Source organism: Haemaphysalis longicornis, unplaced genomic scaffold, assembly GCF_048455015.1.
Source record: "Haemaphysalis longicornis isolate Haplotype H1 unplaced genomic scaffold, Haemaphysalis longicornis Haplotype H1 scaffold_1, whole genome shotgun sequence".
Lineage (NCBI taxonomy): Eukaryota > Metazoa > Arthropoda > Arachnida > Ixodida > Ixodidae > Haemaphysalis > Haemaphysalis longicornis.
The window spans coordinates 370348920-370366772 of record NW_027526203.1 but is presented as its reverse complement, the minus strand read 5'-3'; the positions used below and the strand labels follow the sequence as shown (position 1 = coordinate 370366772).

The 17853-nt window shown below is 47.5% G+C and overlaps 1 protein-coding gene across 1 annotated transcript in view; it reads left to right on the top strand.

The window, feature by feature from the left end:
* Cbp53e (Calbindin 53E) overlaps positions 1–17853 on the top strand; it is a 289448-nt gene that overhangs the window by 185466 nt on the left and 86129 nt on the right. Inside the window, exon 2 of the mRNA XM_077691776.1 lies at positions 2245–2330. Within this exon, the coding sequence (XP_077547902.1) occupies positions 2245–2330 (86 nt within the window). The remainder of the gene's footprint in view (positions 1–2244; positions 2331–17853) is intronic.

The following is a 17853-nucleotide window of genomic DNA, read 5'->3' as shown; positions in this document are numbered from 1 at the left end:
ATTTGGGCCACCTGGGGATTTTTAACGTGCGCCGAAATCTCGTACACACGGGCGTTTTTGCTTTTCGCCTCCATCAGAAAAGTGGCCGCCGCGGCCGGGAATCGAACCCGCGACCTTGTGCTCAGCAGCACAACGCCTTAGCCACTGAGCCACCGCGGCGGGTCGCATCGGCTGATCCTTCATGATGGAAAAGTTTTACGTATTCGAGTGAACAATACTAACGCGAGAGCGTTACTAGGCTCATAGAGCGACTTTTCATGGGCGCTAGTCGTCCGCTGAAGCCGTGGATATCAGCGGTACTCAGCAAGCGTCTTCGGAAGGACATCATTACATCCAACCGTAAACGAACGCGACGCAGGCAGAAGCTAGCGCCAGCAATTAATTTAAACGAGGAATTTTCACGCCTATATTCAGGTTGCTGCCATTTCTCCCGACGCATGCCCACTATGCTTTCACCGCTGTCGCAGATGGAACTGCACTAAACTGTGGAGACGATTTTTTTTTTATCTAGAATTATATGCCAACTTTGCTGGCTGGACTGCGCCTTGCGGTCTCTTGCCGATGCAAATTAACGCTGAGGCCTTGGTCGCGCAAGGGGTGCGTGCCGGAAGGCCGAAAGCCTGGTGAAAGCAGGGAGCGCCGCTGATCCCACCGCCGCATGAGAAGCCGACCAAGATTGTGACGTTCCTCGCACGCCTTTTGGCTGCGGAAATTTTCAGGCTGCTACACCATACATCACGTTGGCGGAGAAAACGGGGTCAGCCGCCATCAGGCGCTGAGGTGTCCACCAAACCTAGAGCCACGAGACGCGTTATATGAAGCGTCAGAACTTTCGCCCTCCGTGGCCTAATGGACCCTTCCTCGCCACTGTATTTTTATTCACGCTTTTTTGTCTTCCTCCCTAACGATAAAAACCACGCTCTTGCGCAAGCGTGGACACCAGGGTGAACTCGTGAGCTATAGCTCGGCACCCAAACGCGCTTAAAAGTTGTGTCATACAGTGGCGCCCGCTCTACCTTCGCAAAAGCAAAACAATAACAACGAGGGATTCGCATGAACTGTTACGAACTTCACAAGGAAAAAAAAAGGCGAAGTCTTTTGACGTTTGAGTGCGTTCTGAAAAAAAAAATTACGTTGAGGAGCAGAAAATTAATGACAGATTGATCGTTACAATTTGTTGTATTTAGGAGTATTTGTCATTTAACTATCTACAAAGTTACTTTTGCTGCCGTTTTCATGTGTAGTCGTAGACTGTCTACCTATCTCTACTTTACTTACTGCCGAGTTCGTTCAAAAGAGAGTTACCGACGTGCAGCAATGCGTCAAAATATTGTGTGCAAACCAGAAAGTTGCCGCTGAAAATCTGATGTAAAAAAATTGGAAAGAAGAAATATATTATCGGACCTTGAAAACTTCTTACACGCACAACAGACTTACGATTTTATTATAACTTAAGATGTCAACCTGTGCTGATGTCGTTACTAAGGCACGTTTGACATGTGTATTTATGAGGTCAATCTTCGCTATGGTGGTAAGCAGCTTGTTGAATTGTGTAAAAGCAAGCAAGTCCGTTCGCAGCAATATGAAGTCGTCGGGACCCTCGTAGAATGTCCGAAAAGGGTGAACACGTATATTATAACTGCGCAGCTGAATCGCGATTTAGATGTAAACAAGATACAGCATCGGAAGATTCTTCGAGAGGCGGGGTATACTAGCTGTTAGAAATAAAATAAATCTGGGGCATGACAGAGGATGCTGCGCTCCGCCAGAACGATCTCAAGACACGACAGGCGCTAAATCCTGTTTTGGCGTCAATATTGAAGCAGCTGTCCCGACCTACTGCAGGAGGCAGTCCACGCACAGGTAGATTAAAAACTGATTTTCGACACCAGAGATCCGCGCAAGTCTACGGGAACGAGATAGGTTCTATCGTGTGAACAACGTTTTCGTCATGTGACCGGCAGCACCCCGTAGGAAACACAAAAACCGCTCGCCCGCGAAAAAACCTGGCGCCCCTCGCTGAGTCCGGGATATTGAAATGTTTGTCGCACTTTAATTTCCCGGCCATTGTTCTCCCGCTGTGCTTCCCGATACTACCAGCCGGCTGTTCTCACCTTGAATTTGAATGGGAATGAAAGCAAAACTACTGGCAGCCATCAGCTTTGATCTCAGGCTCAACTCTCAGTGCAGCTGCCCCTCTTGTCTCGCTGCCGCAGTGAGCAATCTTTTCTTTCTCTCTTTCAGGAAACGGCTTCATCGAAGGACGGGAGTTGGACAACTTTCTGCGCGAATTCGTGTCCAGCGTCAGCCTGTCTGACGTGGGACCGGAGGTGAGCCTGCTTCTCGTTGCTTTTTCATCGCAATACAATTTAAGTTACCTTGCCCTAAATAAACATCGACAATTTTAGGGTGATTTGTTATTCTCTCTTATTAGCTGCAAAAAGAAGCTGGAAAGATAGGCTCCCACTGAGCCAGCTTTCCGTTTAAAACAGTCAACAAACGGATCAATGTCCTTAACGTCCACACAATGTCCAGAAAAAAACCACACAAACAGTCATAAACACCCCTGTTAATACAGCACGGGACACAATCCTCAGTGTCCACGCTATGTCCGCACAAAGGGCGCAAGCGCAATATCAGAACAACAACAACAAAACCCAGCACCTAAACACCAGAAAAACCGTAAAGAATACTAAAAGCGTATAAAAGATTGCGTTACAACGATATGTGACTAATGAGACATTATGGCACGGCTTTCCTGATAACACATATCCAAGTATAGTCATCCAGATCACAGAATACGATGCCAAAACTGACTATAACACGAAGTGCAACCTGAAATCCGAAAAGTTACTTTACATAACTGTACAACTACTTTCTGCTTGAAAAACTACAAAGGATATATGAGCTTAGTTTGATTTAAATAGCCAATTAATGGCTTAGAAATTAACATTTATGAGCTTAACGCACCGAAACTGCCGCCTGGGCCAGAAGCAGCGCCGCAGTTGAGGACTACGCATTAACTTAGACCACCCGGGAATCATTTAAACGCGCCAAAATTTCGACGAAACTGTCCCTTCAGAAAAACAATCGTTGCGGCTACAGGATCCAATTGGCGTCCCTTGGGCTGAGCAGCACAACGCCTCAGCCACTGAGCCACCACGGCGGGTGGTTGGCGCGTTAAGAGCATGCTCTTCTGTGTTTAGGCGGTGCCCAGGACATGTATTTTTTTTCCACTGGAAAGGACCTGTTCTAACTACGTTCAAACTACGAAAGACGCACTCGAGTGGCAGGTTATATTTTGACATCACAGTCGGATTGGCTAAACTGGCGGAATCTACTGATCCGCATTCAGCAGTGGTGCGATGCAATACAAATGCAGCAAAACAACTGTTGACTTCACTATAGCAACGTATCTCTCTGCATCTACGATGTCAAGCAGTCCGCAGATGTCGATTATATAAAATGACAGTGCCGGTAGTTACCATTAAAGCAGTGTGCTGAAAAGATTCCGCTTCCTTGCTACCCGTGAATATTGACATGAAGTCCTTGGGCAGTGCGTGCATAAGCGATTGGAGTCAGCAGTTCAGTCGCCGTTTTCTTCCTTTGCTTTGTTTTCAACTGTATTTGCACCTGCCTTGTTTATGTTAAGGTAGAAAATAATTGTTTCGTGAAACATGGTGTTCGCTTGACGAATATGGTCACGTAAGACACCGTCGCTTACGTCAATCGGCCAGTGTCGTCTGAGACAACCCCAAAGCGCCGCAGTGTTGTGCAGCTAAAACAAGCATAGTGCGCCCAGTACAGCAGTACGCAACGGTACTTCTGTGTTTACGTGCACTTTCGTAACTTCCACTGTTTACGACACCATTCTTACTGCTATAAAAAGAATGTGCCCTAAATTTAAGCGCAAATAGCTTGTTCGGCAAGCTTATAAGCTCTGCCTAATTTGCGTTTGCTTTTGCCGGCCTCAGCCAATCGCAAAGCTAGGCATATGACATCACAGGTTCTGTTGCGGGAAATGAGCTAGTGGGTCGTATGGCCATTCCCTTTTTTTCTAATTATGTAGCTTGTTTGAACGAATTTTACGTTAAAAGTAGTGTCAGTGTGATAATAACGAGAAAATTTTTCAGATGAACCAAACTTGCGTTTTGTCTGCATGGTCCCTTTAGGAGTGTTTTTGTCTCCTGAGTACGTAGCACCCTGAGTACGTAAAACCCGCTTTTTCACTCCCTATATTACCAGGGTGCCCAAGGTTTAATGAGAAAACTCTAGAGTTAACAGATTACAAAGTAGGCCTTCATTGAGATTTCATAATGCATGAAGCACCGGCAATTATAGCTCAATGACTTGGCACACCAGGGCAACATGTAGTTTGAGTAGTGAGCCGCACGCGTTGAGTCTCACGCGCTTCTCCACTTTGACCCAGCTACACACCTAAGCAAGTTCACGATGCGGTGACCGGTTCCTCATGCTACTGGATGTGCTCGCATCAAAAGAGAAACCAGCCTAATGAATGCCAAGGAAGCGGTAGATGCCCATCATAGACGCCGGGCCGACGTTACTATGAGCTGGAAATATTATAATCCCTTTCGACTGGATGGAAGCACAGCTGATTTTTCCTACCATACATGCGTGCCGCTTCCTGTTTAAAAGGCTGCTTTTACTTCAAACCTCAGCTGAAGCGATTTTTGCACTTAAGTCCATTGCCGTCCAGAAGCCCAACGTCAAATGTAGTCAGCACAAATATACATTTGTAAAGAAGGGAGAAGACTTGCAGGTTGCAGGCGAAAACCTGCAAGAAGGGTGTCAGCCTGCAGGAAGGTTGAAGGTGGCCACCCTTCCGCAGCTTAGAGCGGCGATGCTTGCAATAAAATTAGGGGGAATTAACAAGCATGAAGAAAACCTGTGCCAGGGCTATTTGTTTTATTTGCGAAAGTCATTGGGACGACAAGGAGAGGAGGAGATGAGGAGAGCCTCAATTGTGCCTCGTCTCTGCGTGCGTATCCGGCGAAGGCGTATACGCGGCCGTGACAGTGCCTCGGTGGGGCCAGGATAGCGAAACACGCGCTCAATGCACCTCTCACTTGGAAGCTGTGCGATAAAATGGCTGCGAAGCAACACGGAGGCGTCCTGCCGCTCGCTCGAAAGTGTTCGCGTAGCGATGCGTAGCAGTTTGCAAGACAGCGCCGAAAAAGAATGCGAGGCTCCCCGTACCGTTTGCTATGCGCGTGGTTTTGCATTGCAACTGCACCCGTAGTTTGAATTTCCGTTACTCGTAACGAAAATTCAAGCTGCGGGTGCGGTTTTTGTAGAAACATCGTATCGCTTACGCAAAATAACTCCATGCCAATTCACTAATATTTCAAATATACTGCAGTAACGATATGCCACAGCATTTCCGTATGACAGGGAGCCGCATAGTATTTCGCTATTACATCTCTCTCTCAGGTGGTAAGATGAAAAGCGCGTATGTTTAATTAAAAGAAACTCCAAGTGTTTGATATACAGTTGTACGTTTGTGATGAGCGCATTAGGCTTTTTTTTAATTACCACGTGTACCGTACTCTCTATGACCTCCGCTCATATACGAGCTTCGGTTTGTGTACGGCCTTCTCGCACGGTGGTAAAGTGAACACATCTTTCTTCAGCAAAGCGAGACAGGCCCAAGAATTTACAAGACGCCAGCCGGCGTGCTTTAACACCTAAATTTAGCGGGGGAAAGCCATTTCTTGCGCGCCACGTCTTTGTGTTTCTTCAATTCGATGTAAATTAAGGTTTGAAGACAAGCTCCACTGTTGCCTTCATAAAGGTTTTTTAAATGCAGAGCATTTCTTAGCCCCGCCTCTTCCTGCATCGGACGGCGTCCACAGCTCCGCGTCCGCAGCAGGTGCGCCTCTCCTCCTTCCATCCTCTCTCTCAACAGCAGCTGGCGCGCGCATGCGTCGTAGTCAGCCCGTTCGCTCCGTCGCGGTCTCGGCGTAACAGGTGCGTGATAGCAGCGCGGTGGGGCGTGGAAGGGCGCGCGCTGCTTGCGCATGCGCGCTCTCCCCTCCGTACTGCTCTCCCTCTACTGCGCGCGCTGCAAATATAAAGCGGCTAGCGGTCGCTCGTGCTTCAGTCACTGCGTTGCTCCTTCCTTCCTTGGTTGACGCTCGCTCCACCCTAACGCGACTTTACTCTCCTCTCTCTACCCCAAACCAACATCAACGCAACTACGACCCAACTACTTAACCTAACGCGACTTTACGCGGCGTTAACGACCCCCAATGCTCTGCATTTACTCGTGTTCCCCTCGCGGGAAGGCGCGGGAATTTTTTTGTTCTGTCAGTGCTTACACCCGAAACGTTTTCCTTGAAAGCATATTTTTTAACTGATCTCTCGCGGTACGTTGTTGCATCGGGCAATAGTTTTATTTCTCCCTCGTTATTGCGAAGTTACAAGTTACCATTCATGTGATCGACGAAGACAAGCAATTGAGCAATGCGTTTCACTTCAAGACACCCCCTCCCCTCAAAAAATAACATTCCAGAACTGTTGGCAAGGTTTTAAGCTTCTTCAGGGGGCTTCACACATAATACGTCCTTGCAACTTCGTTTTGGATGATCGCATTATTGAGGAAAATATTGTAACCGCGAAAAAATAGTAAAATAGGCTAATAAAATGAACGACAGGATGCTGCCATTTGTAATTATATTGGTAAATTTTTATTGTAGTTTGAGGTCAGAGAGAGAATAAACATCATCTCTTTTTTTCTTTTGGGAATATGCTTCGTTCTGCAACCAAACCCTGCTCCAATTACTGCCACATGTTTCTTAATCCTGGAAACGTAAAAAAAATCTTATGAGCATGGTTAGTTCCGTAGTTTCGTCGGCTATGTTATTTTTATTGGAAAGCAGGAGAATCGCTTCAACACGTAATTTCTCCTTCCACGTAAAGCATAACGCTACCTAGCTGCAGCAGTTTATTCGTAACAAAAAAAAAGGTATTCATGGTGTTTAGAAACAGCCTTACCTGACCTACCCGCTCTCGAGTAGCGCTCGAAGCACAGGCGTAATTTTTTTTTTCTTTTTAGAATAGGGCTGGAGGCTGCACAAACCCTGCCGATGGGCTGAATGTTGCATATCCGTGACCTTGAATCGCCCACCAGTGAAAAACCATCCTCTGACGGACGTTCTAATACGAAAACAGCATTGTAACTGTCGGCATGCAGGAATTCTGAAAGTAAAAAAGATAGCGATAGGCCAAGTTTCATCTTGTGCGAGTTTACAGAATATGCGATTACGGTGCTACGAAAGAGGCTGGCTACATTGTTTTTGCGGCTTCGAACGGTGACCGGCGTAAGCACCAATGTGGTTGCATCACACGGGAAAATATTTGCCTCTATTCTGCGCGTGTTGCAACGGAGTGGGCCGTGCGCAGTTATGAACTAGGAAACTTTATGCAAGAAAGGAAAACGAATTGCGTTGTCTACGAGCTGTGCTTCTAAACTGTAGTGTTTACCGGCGGACCGAGCGTTCACCGGCGGCAATTCTTCTGCCTGAGCGAAGTAAATAGCCTAGCAAACAAATTCCAGTGGCCTTGCAAGGCCAAACATGCCTTGGGGCACCATGATGGTGAGGCTCGACATATAATTGGTTTGCACTCCTCGAGAACCTATTCCGTCGTTCCTTCTAACATAAAAACTATCCTACCAAAAACCATTCTTCGTGGGCTCTCTGCAAACTTACCAGAAAAGATTGGAAAACGACAACCAGTCACAAAACTAACGACCAAGTGGCCCCGCGACATATACCTCCCCGGGTACATTGTCATTTCTCTTTATCATTCTTTTTTTTTGCTTGAATCAAACATGCTTCCGCGAAACAGGTAATTGAATGCGTCACGTCATGCGGGATAGCAGAGTGCCATGGCACTAGCACTCGGTGCATGCCCAAGTTACGATGTGGAAATATGCATTTGCGGGAGTTTCTTTTTTTGTTTTTTTTTTTGTTTTCAATTTCAGTTTGTAGCGTCCCAGAGCGCTGAAGCTTTATATTCGCGAAATTATGGCGCCTCTACATTCATCTGTCTCTCCCTCCGGATGATAGGCCAGCAAAAGCAGTGACTTCGCTTTAGAGGGGCGCATCCGAAACACTTTGCTGCGTTTGCGGCCGCAGCTTGACCATATGAAACTAGAAGAATTGCGCTACAGTGCTGTTGTAGAGTTCTTGAATTGGTTGTTTTACGCGTTTCTAGTGGCATGATGCTTGTGCAGCCCTCTGTGAGGGAGGGAAACCCCGCATGTTCTTTTTTCGGGTATTCAGTGGTGACTGGGACTTGCCACAGTGCCAATAACCCGGCGAGGGCGCTTGGCAACAGCACAAAGAAACATTATTGAACCAACACACACACGGCAGGCAATTACAGCTCAAAGTTAACTGACACATACACAACCCTAAGGCATACCAAACCTAAAGAACGCGATGAGGCGTTGTCCGCAGAGCGTCGTGGGTTCTAGCGATGATGTGAAGCGAGGCGTCGCGGGTTACCATGAAGTCGTCGCGCGTGCCGGAACGTCGACGAGGAGGATGCACCGTTGTCCTCGTATACAATATACAACGGTCTACTCGGCACCCGCAAAAGATCGGGCGCCCTGTGGCAGTGGGCTGGAGGCAATTGGCCACTGCCGGTCGACGACGGGCATCAGGGAGCGGGTCGTCCAAGTGCCGAGCACGCCAACGTTGCGCGCCTCCTCGAGTCAGGAGTCACACCTCGGCTCCAGGATGCCAAAGCGAGGTAGACCCTTCTCGAGCTGGGGTCCCAAAATCCCGACGAGCTTCGAGTCTTCCACCCGGACGTGGCGCTCCTCGAGCCTGCCCCGTCCACTCCTCCCGGCCTTCTCCTCCCGTTCCAGCATGGCCTCCCCAGCTCCTTGCTTGTGGCCACTTCCCATTGGCCCACGTCATTCCCTCGTGTGGCTTGCCGCTTCTTTTTCCCCGCCGCAAACACACTGAGGGCAACCCCCGCAGCCCGCATTCACGCCACGAGCACTGTGAGGGCATGTTTCGGCCACGTTGTCGTCGTCGTCGTCACAACGAGATTTCCACCTCACATATGCCTCTTTTTAGGAACGAGCTTTTTACCTCACACCCTCTTTACGACACGCAGCCGAACTGTGACATGTTACGTTGCGGGGAAGAACTCCGCCCCCCCCCCTCTCCCCCGTTAAACTTCGCAATACATTTCGTATAAAAACGATGGCTTTTTCCGAACATTCGTCTCATATTGAGGGAATAGTGCTTTTCAATATAGCGTAGCACAGGACCGTGGCGAAAAAGTAACGTATCCTACGAGATTTTAAGCAGATTTTCTCGCTCGAAAATATCCTTTCTAACCAGCGAGTCTTATGCCCCGTGCTTTTGTGCTGGTTAGATTCTGGGACCCCATATTTAGACTTCAAATGCGGCATACACATTTTTGACCGTGCCTCCTTTTGCCCTCTTAAAGCATGTGCGGAAAGTGAGAAAAGTCGCACGATCGCGAATTCGAGGTCAAACGGAACATTTTTCTATGGCTCCCGCATGCGCGCAGGGGGAGGCGCTTTGCATACCGGGAATCTGGAGAACTTCATAAATCACAGCATGAAAACTCTGTCTTTGTGCAACTGAAGCCTCCCCCCCGGGCTTTTGTGCTGTTTTTATCTCCCTCTTCTGGCAATGCAAGTCCATTAGTGCTGAAACTGTTTTCTTCGTGAGCGCCAGCCCTCCTGCTCAAACTGTACGCCAGCAAAGAATAGAGCGGCGGTGGCGGTAGCAATAGCGGAACGAGCAAAGAAAAGAGCTACTATTTTTTTGCGTACGCTTCCCGCCTGGGAGGCACCAGAGGAAGTCTTCTTTAACGGGCGCCTTCGTTCAGAACCTTGAGGCCACTTCTTGTTGGTGTTCAAGATGCTATTTTGTCGTCGGCGGTATCAGCTGAATTCGACGGGGAACAGCGGCCTGATAAACTTTGCACAAGGGCTCATTCATTAACCATTAAAACTCTAGGCCTTTTTTTTTCACCCCAAGCCGCCAAGAGTGCCGCAAGGGGTTTCCCGTGTTGCCACACACCCGAGTCAGTCAACAAAACCGTGTACTAGAAGGCACTCTCTTCCGATCGGTCTTTGTTGTTTTGTTGTTGTTGTTTTTTCTGGTATAAAGCTTCAGCAGCAAAGATCTGAAGGAATCAAATTCAATAGCACGGCCAAAGCTGTATTCTCTTTCTTTTATAATTTACGCTGTTTCTTTGCGTTGGTTGTTTACGTGCCGCTATGCCTTCAAGTGAAGCCGAACACATAGGAGGCTCATTATATGTTAACGCCGCCTGGCGTCCTCCTGAGGCTGAAGATGTTTCTGTCTCGACTGGCCGGCGTTGCGGTTCAAGAGCTCCGTGCAGCGGTCGTGCGAGTCTGCATCGCTAACGAGGCGCCACGCACCGCCTGTAGAACCCGCCTTTCCTCCTCACCTCATGGGATAGGGCGAAACGCGGGTTCTACAGTTGGTGCATCGCGTCTCGTATAGCGCCATCTTTAACGAACGCTCGCAGGGAGTCCGCTGGCCCGCAGTCCAGCTACGCCGCTTCTGGACCATATATGGATATTTTAAAACGCAACTAAATGTCCCAAACCACACATCTTAAACCTATTTCACTAAAAACAAATGTCTTAAGGAATTCGCTCTGCCAAATAATAACTGACACTGTCGGTCAAAATAACACTGCGAGTGTTCAGCACTCTTTTCTCTCTCTCTCTCTCTCTCTCTCTCTCTCTCTCTCTCTCTCTCTCTCTCTCTCTCTCTCTCTCTCTCTCTCTCTCTCTCTCTCTCTCTCTCTCTCCTCTCTCTCTCTCTCTCTCTCTCTCTCTCTCTCTCTCGCTTCCCCGCTTTACGGAATCTCGGCTGCGCGCGCGGTATGCCTTCTTTGCGGCGCGACAGCGACGAGTACCTTGAAATCTTCAAACCAATACGCACGCGCCTTCAAAATATTGCACTAACCCCATCTCGTACTCGTTACACATCACCCCCTCCCTTTTCACAGCTTCTCAACACGTAAGGGTTAAAAATGTAAGCGTCTGTAACTCAGGCACAGAAAGTAAGTGGCGTAAGAGTACGCAACAGAAATCAGCATTCGGCTCACCCAGTTCCCGCACTCCGTTGGCGGCGACACTCTTGGCTTATTCTGTATCCTTGGTTAGCAGAAATTACTGCCAGTATCATCGTCGTCCTCAAGGACTTCGATGCAAGGGCTTCGTGAGCTGTTCGTGTGACGCTCCCGGCTGTCGCTGCTGATTAGTACTTGTCCTAGTGGATGGAAGGGATTGGCCAAGAGCTAAATGTAGATTTACTTAAGTGCAGCCGCCGTAGACGTTCGGCCAGTCAGAAGTGTGCATGGAGGATAGAGGCGGAAAGACATAAAAACGTTTGAACTTGAGCGTTTGCGGTAATACGGCATATTAGCTAGCGAGATACGGGAACGGGATAAGGAACGGCAACAGGACAGCGCTGTCCCCTGTCGTTCTTCCTGGTCACTTCTCCCCTTTTTGCCAGCTAGGATGTCGAAGTTTGAGCTAGTTGGTTCAACTTAACATAGACTACACGGCGGAAAACGTATACACAAGAACAAGAAAACACAAGAAGAATACATCAGCACTGCGTATGTCCCTTCTGTGTGTTTTTTCTGCGCTGTATTCTGGATCTAAGATATTATTCTAGGCTTGCTTGAGGAGCGTGAAGAAGTGCAAACAAGCTAACTTCATGGTGGAAGCTAACCTTAAGCTGACCAGTGAACACCATCTGCTGGTGCCAATAGTGATGTAACCAACATGGCTCTAAACATCACGTGACCTCATGTAGCCGCGCAGGCAAGTACACCAGCTCAAGGTCGTCATAAGGACGGTTTAAGGTCACTGGCCGAAAAGTTTTCGCTATTTGCGAAACATAGGCGATTGGTGTGCTGAATTTTCATTTAAAAATAATTCCGAATCATTATGCCTACCGTTTGATCATGAATATGACCAGATGGCACCCCTCTGGTCATACCGGTCACATCGCGAACGTGATGTTGCTAGCACTGCAACGCCTTCGTAGACTGAGGGCTGAAAGTTTGCAATGTTTTGTCCTTTTCTCTGTGAAGCTCTATTTTAAAGTAGAATTTATAACGCAAGTTTGAGTGTGATTTGTGTTAGAGGCTCACATGTCTTATCAATTCTTCAAAAGCGGTATCAACAGGGCTTGTTCTCTTTTCTGTAGCTTTTCTAATATTTTGTGGAATGTAAAAATGCATGAAGGGGTACAAATATAAAAAATCTAGTCCCCGATTGCTAAGTGGTGTCTACTTTCGAAGCATTTTTTGCTCATTCTGGAAGCCATACAGCCCATTATTGGCTTCAGAATAATTGTCCAACTGTAGTATGTTTTCCGCTCTTAAGGTACATCACGGTCATTTGTTTAGCATATTAAAAGAAATATTTCACTGCAAACACGCAGATAGCCAAATTATTGGATGTTATTAACTCTGAAAAACCTATTACTCTTTATTCAAATAAGTTTACTCCAAACAGGTGCTTGTTTTTGTGCAAGGAATTATTTAAAACAAAGTGTGTTTCTTAACCACAGCCACACTGTAACTGTGGCAACAATCACAGCAGAGGCATATTGCACTGGCCACTGTTAGATTATGTCTTGAAATTGAATCAGAAACCAACGTAGCTCTAATTTCTTGGGATCCGTTATCGATACTCTCCCAAAGCACCTTATATCGCGTCCAAGCCCATCGCTCATCTTTTCCGCATCTCTCAGTATGCTCACTGCAATGTCAGCAAGAGGATTAATCTACATCTTAAACACGATGCAAACAAAAATGATGAGACACACTCATTCCGATTTCTGCAAGGGGTCACTAATAGTGCCAAAATGAATCTTGCTTGTTTTCTTTGACGTGTGCGCGTCAGTGCGTTTTCTTTCAGTCCCTGTAATAGTTTCTCTTATCCACGCGGTAATTCTTCCTTCTTTCGCGCTGTTGCTGATCATGGCGGACGTACACATACATACACACAAACACCCGCGCACCGAGCCGCACATCAGACCATCGCTGCACTCCCCTTTGCGCAATCGCAGTGCGTGCTGCCATCACGGTTCTTCTTTTGTTATAGCATTAATGATAACGTTTTATTCATTCAACAGCCAGTTACAAATTCATGACTGTCAAAGGCTTTCTTCAAGATCACTGGCTTGAAAGATCACTATCACTCGTTTTCCCACATTCGTTTGCTCTTGCAGAGGCTTCAGAGTACGGGCACACTTGTCTTTGTCCGTGTTCTTTGTCCCCTGCAAATGCTAATCAAGCGATGGTGTATCATCGCGTGAATATGCCGGGAAGAGAATACAGGGTAGATCTAAGAACAGGCCCGTTACAGCGGCGTTGCATCACGTATTTCTGCCAGCGGAGCCAACACCTCCGCAAAGCTTACTAAACATTTTGCTTCACCGCAGTCCTGGGGTACGTGCGGTGGTGCATCCTTTACAGGGACGTCCGCATTTTCGTTGCTGTTCCGCGGGGCAACAGACGCGCGCGCCCGCATCTGCTTAATGCTTAAACGCAGCACTGGTCGCCGCGCGGTGCTGCATTCTTTACAGGGTAGCGATGCACTCCCTCTGAAGCCTCTCTGTTGAGCTCTGCCACACCCACTGTGCCCTCATTCGCGTAAAAACGTCTGCCTGGGTTCGTATGCAGGGCCTGTAGGCCATGCGTGGCCGGCTTGCTATCATTCCAGGAATGAGAAGGTTCTTACGCTGCCAGCTCGGAAACCGAGGCCAATAGAGCGGCTTATTAACGCTCTAGTCACTCCGGCATCCTGTTTTAAGAGCGAATGCTCTTTATAAGCGACCCCAAACCATCCACCGCCGGCGTCGGCGGCGGCGTCCGCAGTGCTCTTTAAAGAAAAAACAGCATCCGGCGCCAGGTTTCATTTCCGAGGACTTTGCGGGCCGCAGCGCGACGCGCTACCGACCAAGCCACGGCCGCGACGGTGATATCAGTGTTAGACGCGCCTTATATCTTTAACGCATTCAAACTACGTCGTCAGCGGCGTGCGTTGGCGACTCAGCGGCGTGATAGCGGCTTGATAACTGCGTGGTGTACACGTGATACTACAAACCCAATGGAAGAGATGGAAGAGAAGGCGGCGAGGCGTTGGGCTGCGGGGGCCGAGCGCAAGCGCCGCAAGCGGGCCGACAACCGTGCATTCGCACTTTCACATTCTCCCCCTCGGGGAAATGCGGGGGAATTTTTTTTTAATCAGCATCGAAAGCTTTAAAATTATGTTCATCATAACCCAGTTCGCGACCTTCCACACAAATAAGGAATGCGTGTAAAAGTTACATACAAACAAGGAACAAACACAAGCACTCTAAACATGACTTCTAAGCACCAGGTTGCAGGCCTGAGCTGGGGCTCCTGGTGCAGGGCAACAGAAATAGTATCACTGGAGACGCATCAGATATACTATAACCAGCTTTCTGTGAGTGGAAATGAAGTGACTCGTGTTCTAATATACCGCTACACTGGTGCAAGCAGCTCGTTGGCGTAGAGCTCGCGAGTATCGGAAATAGCGTTGAACTGCACAAGCCCGCTTGTCTGGCGCATCACGCATGTTCGGATGTATAACAACGTAAGAACTCCCTCTCCCCCCCCCCCCTCTCTCTCTCTCTCTCTCTCTCTCTCTCTCTCTCTCTCTCTCTCTCTCTCTCTCTCTCTCTCTCTCTCTGGGGGGGGGGGGGACACGACTCATTTAAAACGTATGCAAGGAGCCAGATTCTCTCGCATAGCTTCAACCCGCTAAGCAGTGGTTAAATTTGGCTCATTTTATTTGTGTTTGTTTGTATGTTTGTTTGCCTTCTTGCTTGCTTGCTTGCCTGCTAGCTTATTAGCTTTTTGTTTGCTTGTTTGTTCGTTTTTTCTTTCGTTTGCTTGTCTGTCTGTCTGTCTGTCTGTCTGTCTGTCTGTCTGTCTGTCTGTTTGTTTGTTTGTTTGTTTGTCTGTTTGTTTGTTTGTTTGATTGTTTGTTTATTTGCTTGTCTGTTTGTTTGTTTGTTTGTGTGTTTGATTTAAGGTTGGCTAGGTGGTAAAACACAAACCAAACGTACGCTTCTTTCCTAATGAATACTATTCACCTATAAAGGTGAGAAGGGTCTGTGAGGCAACAGAAGCAGTCATTATGACTTGCATAAGTCGTCATACGCAACCAAATGCTTAAATAAAGTTGTTTGAAGTTTGCCTGAACTCTTTCAGAATTAGTAAAGAACATATTTTTGTACTTTTAAAATATACGTACGTCAAGCGCTGCTTAAGTCAGTACTGTAGAAGGCAACTGCGGCCTAAATGCGTGCAAGCACCGCCCCTCGTGAGGGCGTGTAATATTCGGTGGGATTATATACGACCCGTCCCGCTAAAGTCGGTCGATGCATGCGAATGAATGCAGAGGCTATCCATAAACATGAGCCAGACCATTCTCTGCCGCCTAGTGTCTGAACTTCTTTTCTGTGTATTAGCTTGAACTGTTATCAGTAGGCGAAAGAAAGACGGGTGCATTTACGCCGCATAATTAATTTGACAGCCTCCGCGTGCTCCTTCCAGACACGTGCATGTGGCAAGAAGAAACATTGCCCTGACTGGAAGACACATAGAAAACAAATATGTCCCCTGCGCCCTACTGGGGCCAGGGCAACGCGGGATGAGTTGCATTCTGCTTAGGGGTGATGTTGCACAGATAACCTTGTACTCTCCTTCTGAGCGTGGACTTTGTTAGCTGGAGCCAGATTGCAGAAAAGTTTCTTTTTTCTCCGTTTCGTTTTTTGGGGCACTTGCCGAAGCCGAGTAATGCTAAGCGCACGCTCATCAGATCTCAGCGTTACGAAGCAGGGAGAGCAGGGAGAGCAGGGAATAGCATCTCGAGAGTCTGGCCCCTGACCTGCTCGCCCTCCCTTCTACGCCCGCTTGTAAGAAGGCCGAATCTCTAACCCCTTGTCGACTTGCACCGGGCCCTCAATTTATAAAATTTATCTGCCTTAACATCCGCGGCGTAACGTTTTCTGACATTAAAAAAAAAAAAAAAACATGGACGCACAGTGTATCGAAATAGTCTGCGAATGACCACTATGAACCAAAGCCTGGTCGGTACTGCTTATATGCGCCAGTTCCGTCGCAGTCGTTCGCGTCTGTGCTTTTGCGTGTGTGGGGGCCCCTAACTGCCATTACACAGGCCCAAGTTGCATTAACCGCTATGACGCGTTTAAAAAATGGCGCTTGATCCTCGCCCTCTTTAGGCAAGTGGTAGCGCAAACTGTGGTTGTGCGGCTTGATACGTGTGTGGCAATAAACTCGGCACGCATTTGTGGTTCGCTGGCACAAATGCCATTTTCATCACTTGTGCGTACAGAATGTGTTCACGGGTTGCTGTACTTGTGCCTATTCTTGTTGTAAAACCATACCCCTGCATAACATTTCCCGGATTCATTCTACCAGTCTGATTTTGTGAGTCTTCTCAGTCGGTGTTCTAGCCTCTCCCTGTAACTTTTTGGCCACGATAACACGAGCCATTTCGCCACTCCTTCCATTACTCAATTGTGTCGTTCGCTTAATTCTCCCTCAATCACAGTTGTGCTCCTGCGTGGGATGCGCTTCTGTTGCACTTTGCAGGGAAATTCAACCTCATAAGGCCAGCGCTGTTACACATTACGCTGATGCACGCTGTTTCACGGCTGGACCAACTTTGTCTGAAACCGACGCTGCAGTTTAAATCCAGGATAGGCGCTGTGCCCAGAAATAATGAGAAACAATAGCGGAGTGGATCTCCAGCAGCCATTAAGAAAAACTGACTGAAAGAGCAAACTAAAAATAAACACGAATTACCACAAGGCCTTTTCCGTATGCCGTCTTTCCTAAATAAATAAATTTGTTTTTTTGTCTGATTGGGTATTTACCGCGCGATGATCTGTGACCCGTAGAATAGGTGATCGCATGAACTGCGCTCAGTGGGGTCATGCGCTGAATTATTACAAACGGTGAAATACGGAGCCATTCTCTAGTTCTCTTTTGAAGCTCTTTTAAGCACAACTAACTGAGAGCCTTTACGCAAAACACATTTTAACCCCGTACACAGTCACTGATCAAAGCGCGGGTGCCAATTTTTTTTATCTAGTTCACAAGAGACTTTATTTCTTTACTGGGGGTTATATGTGCTTGTCAAAGAGATTTCAATGCGCTGTCATTTCACATTCGTAAGTATGTATTCAAAGGCGCAAAAAGTAAGGTGTTTTTGTGCAAATAGCTACTAAGCCCATTATTTCCTCATAGTATCTAATTCAATGTTAAACCCATAATGTTGTGCAACACGTGCCTCTGATTTTCTCACTAACGCGCCATAATATCTTTTTCTAAGAATGCCGGAGATTTCGAAAAACAAATGGTAGAGGCTTGCTTGGGAAACACCACAGTTAAGCCCTATCTCCGCTTTGGACCACCCAAAGACACATAAAGTCGACACAAAGGATCGCATATTCTTATAGTAATGTCACAACCGTGTGACTGCTCCCAAAACTATAATGTCGGCTCTCTGCGTTAGATGAGTCCGCATGCGACAGCACTATGAAAGTTAAGCTGTTTTCGTCGCTACGTGCGACTAACGCAAGCAACATCGAACACAAACAACATTCTCCTCGGGGTGAGCAGAAGTACTTACTTCGTTTCCATGAACCGTACAATCCGACTGAGGGGGAATTCAACGTTGAGGGTTTCAAGAGTTTTTTTACTCTCGAAACACGAAATTGAAGACCGGTG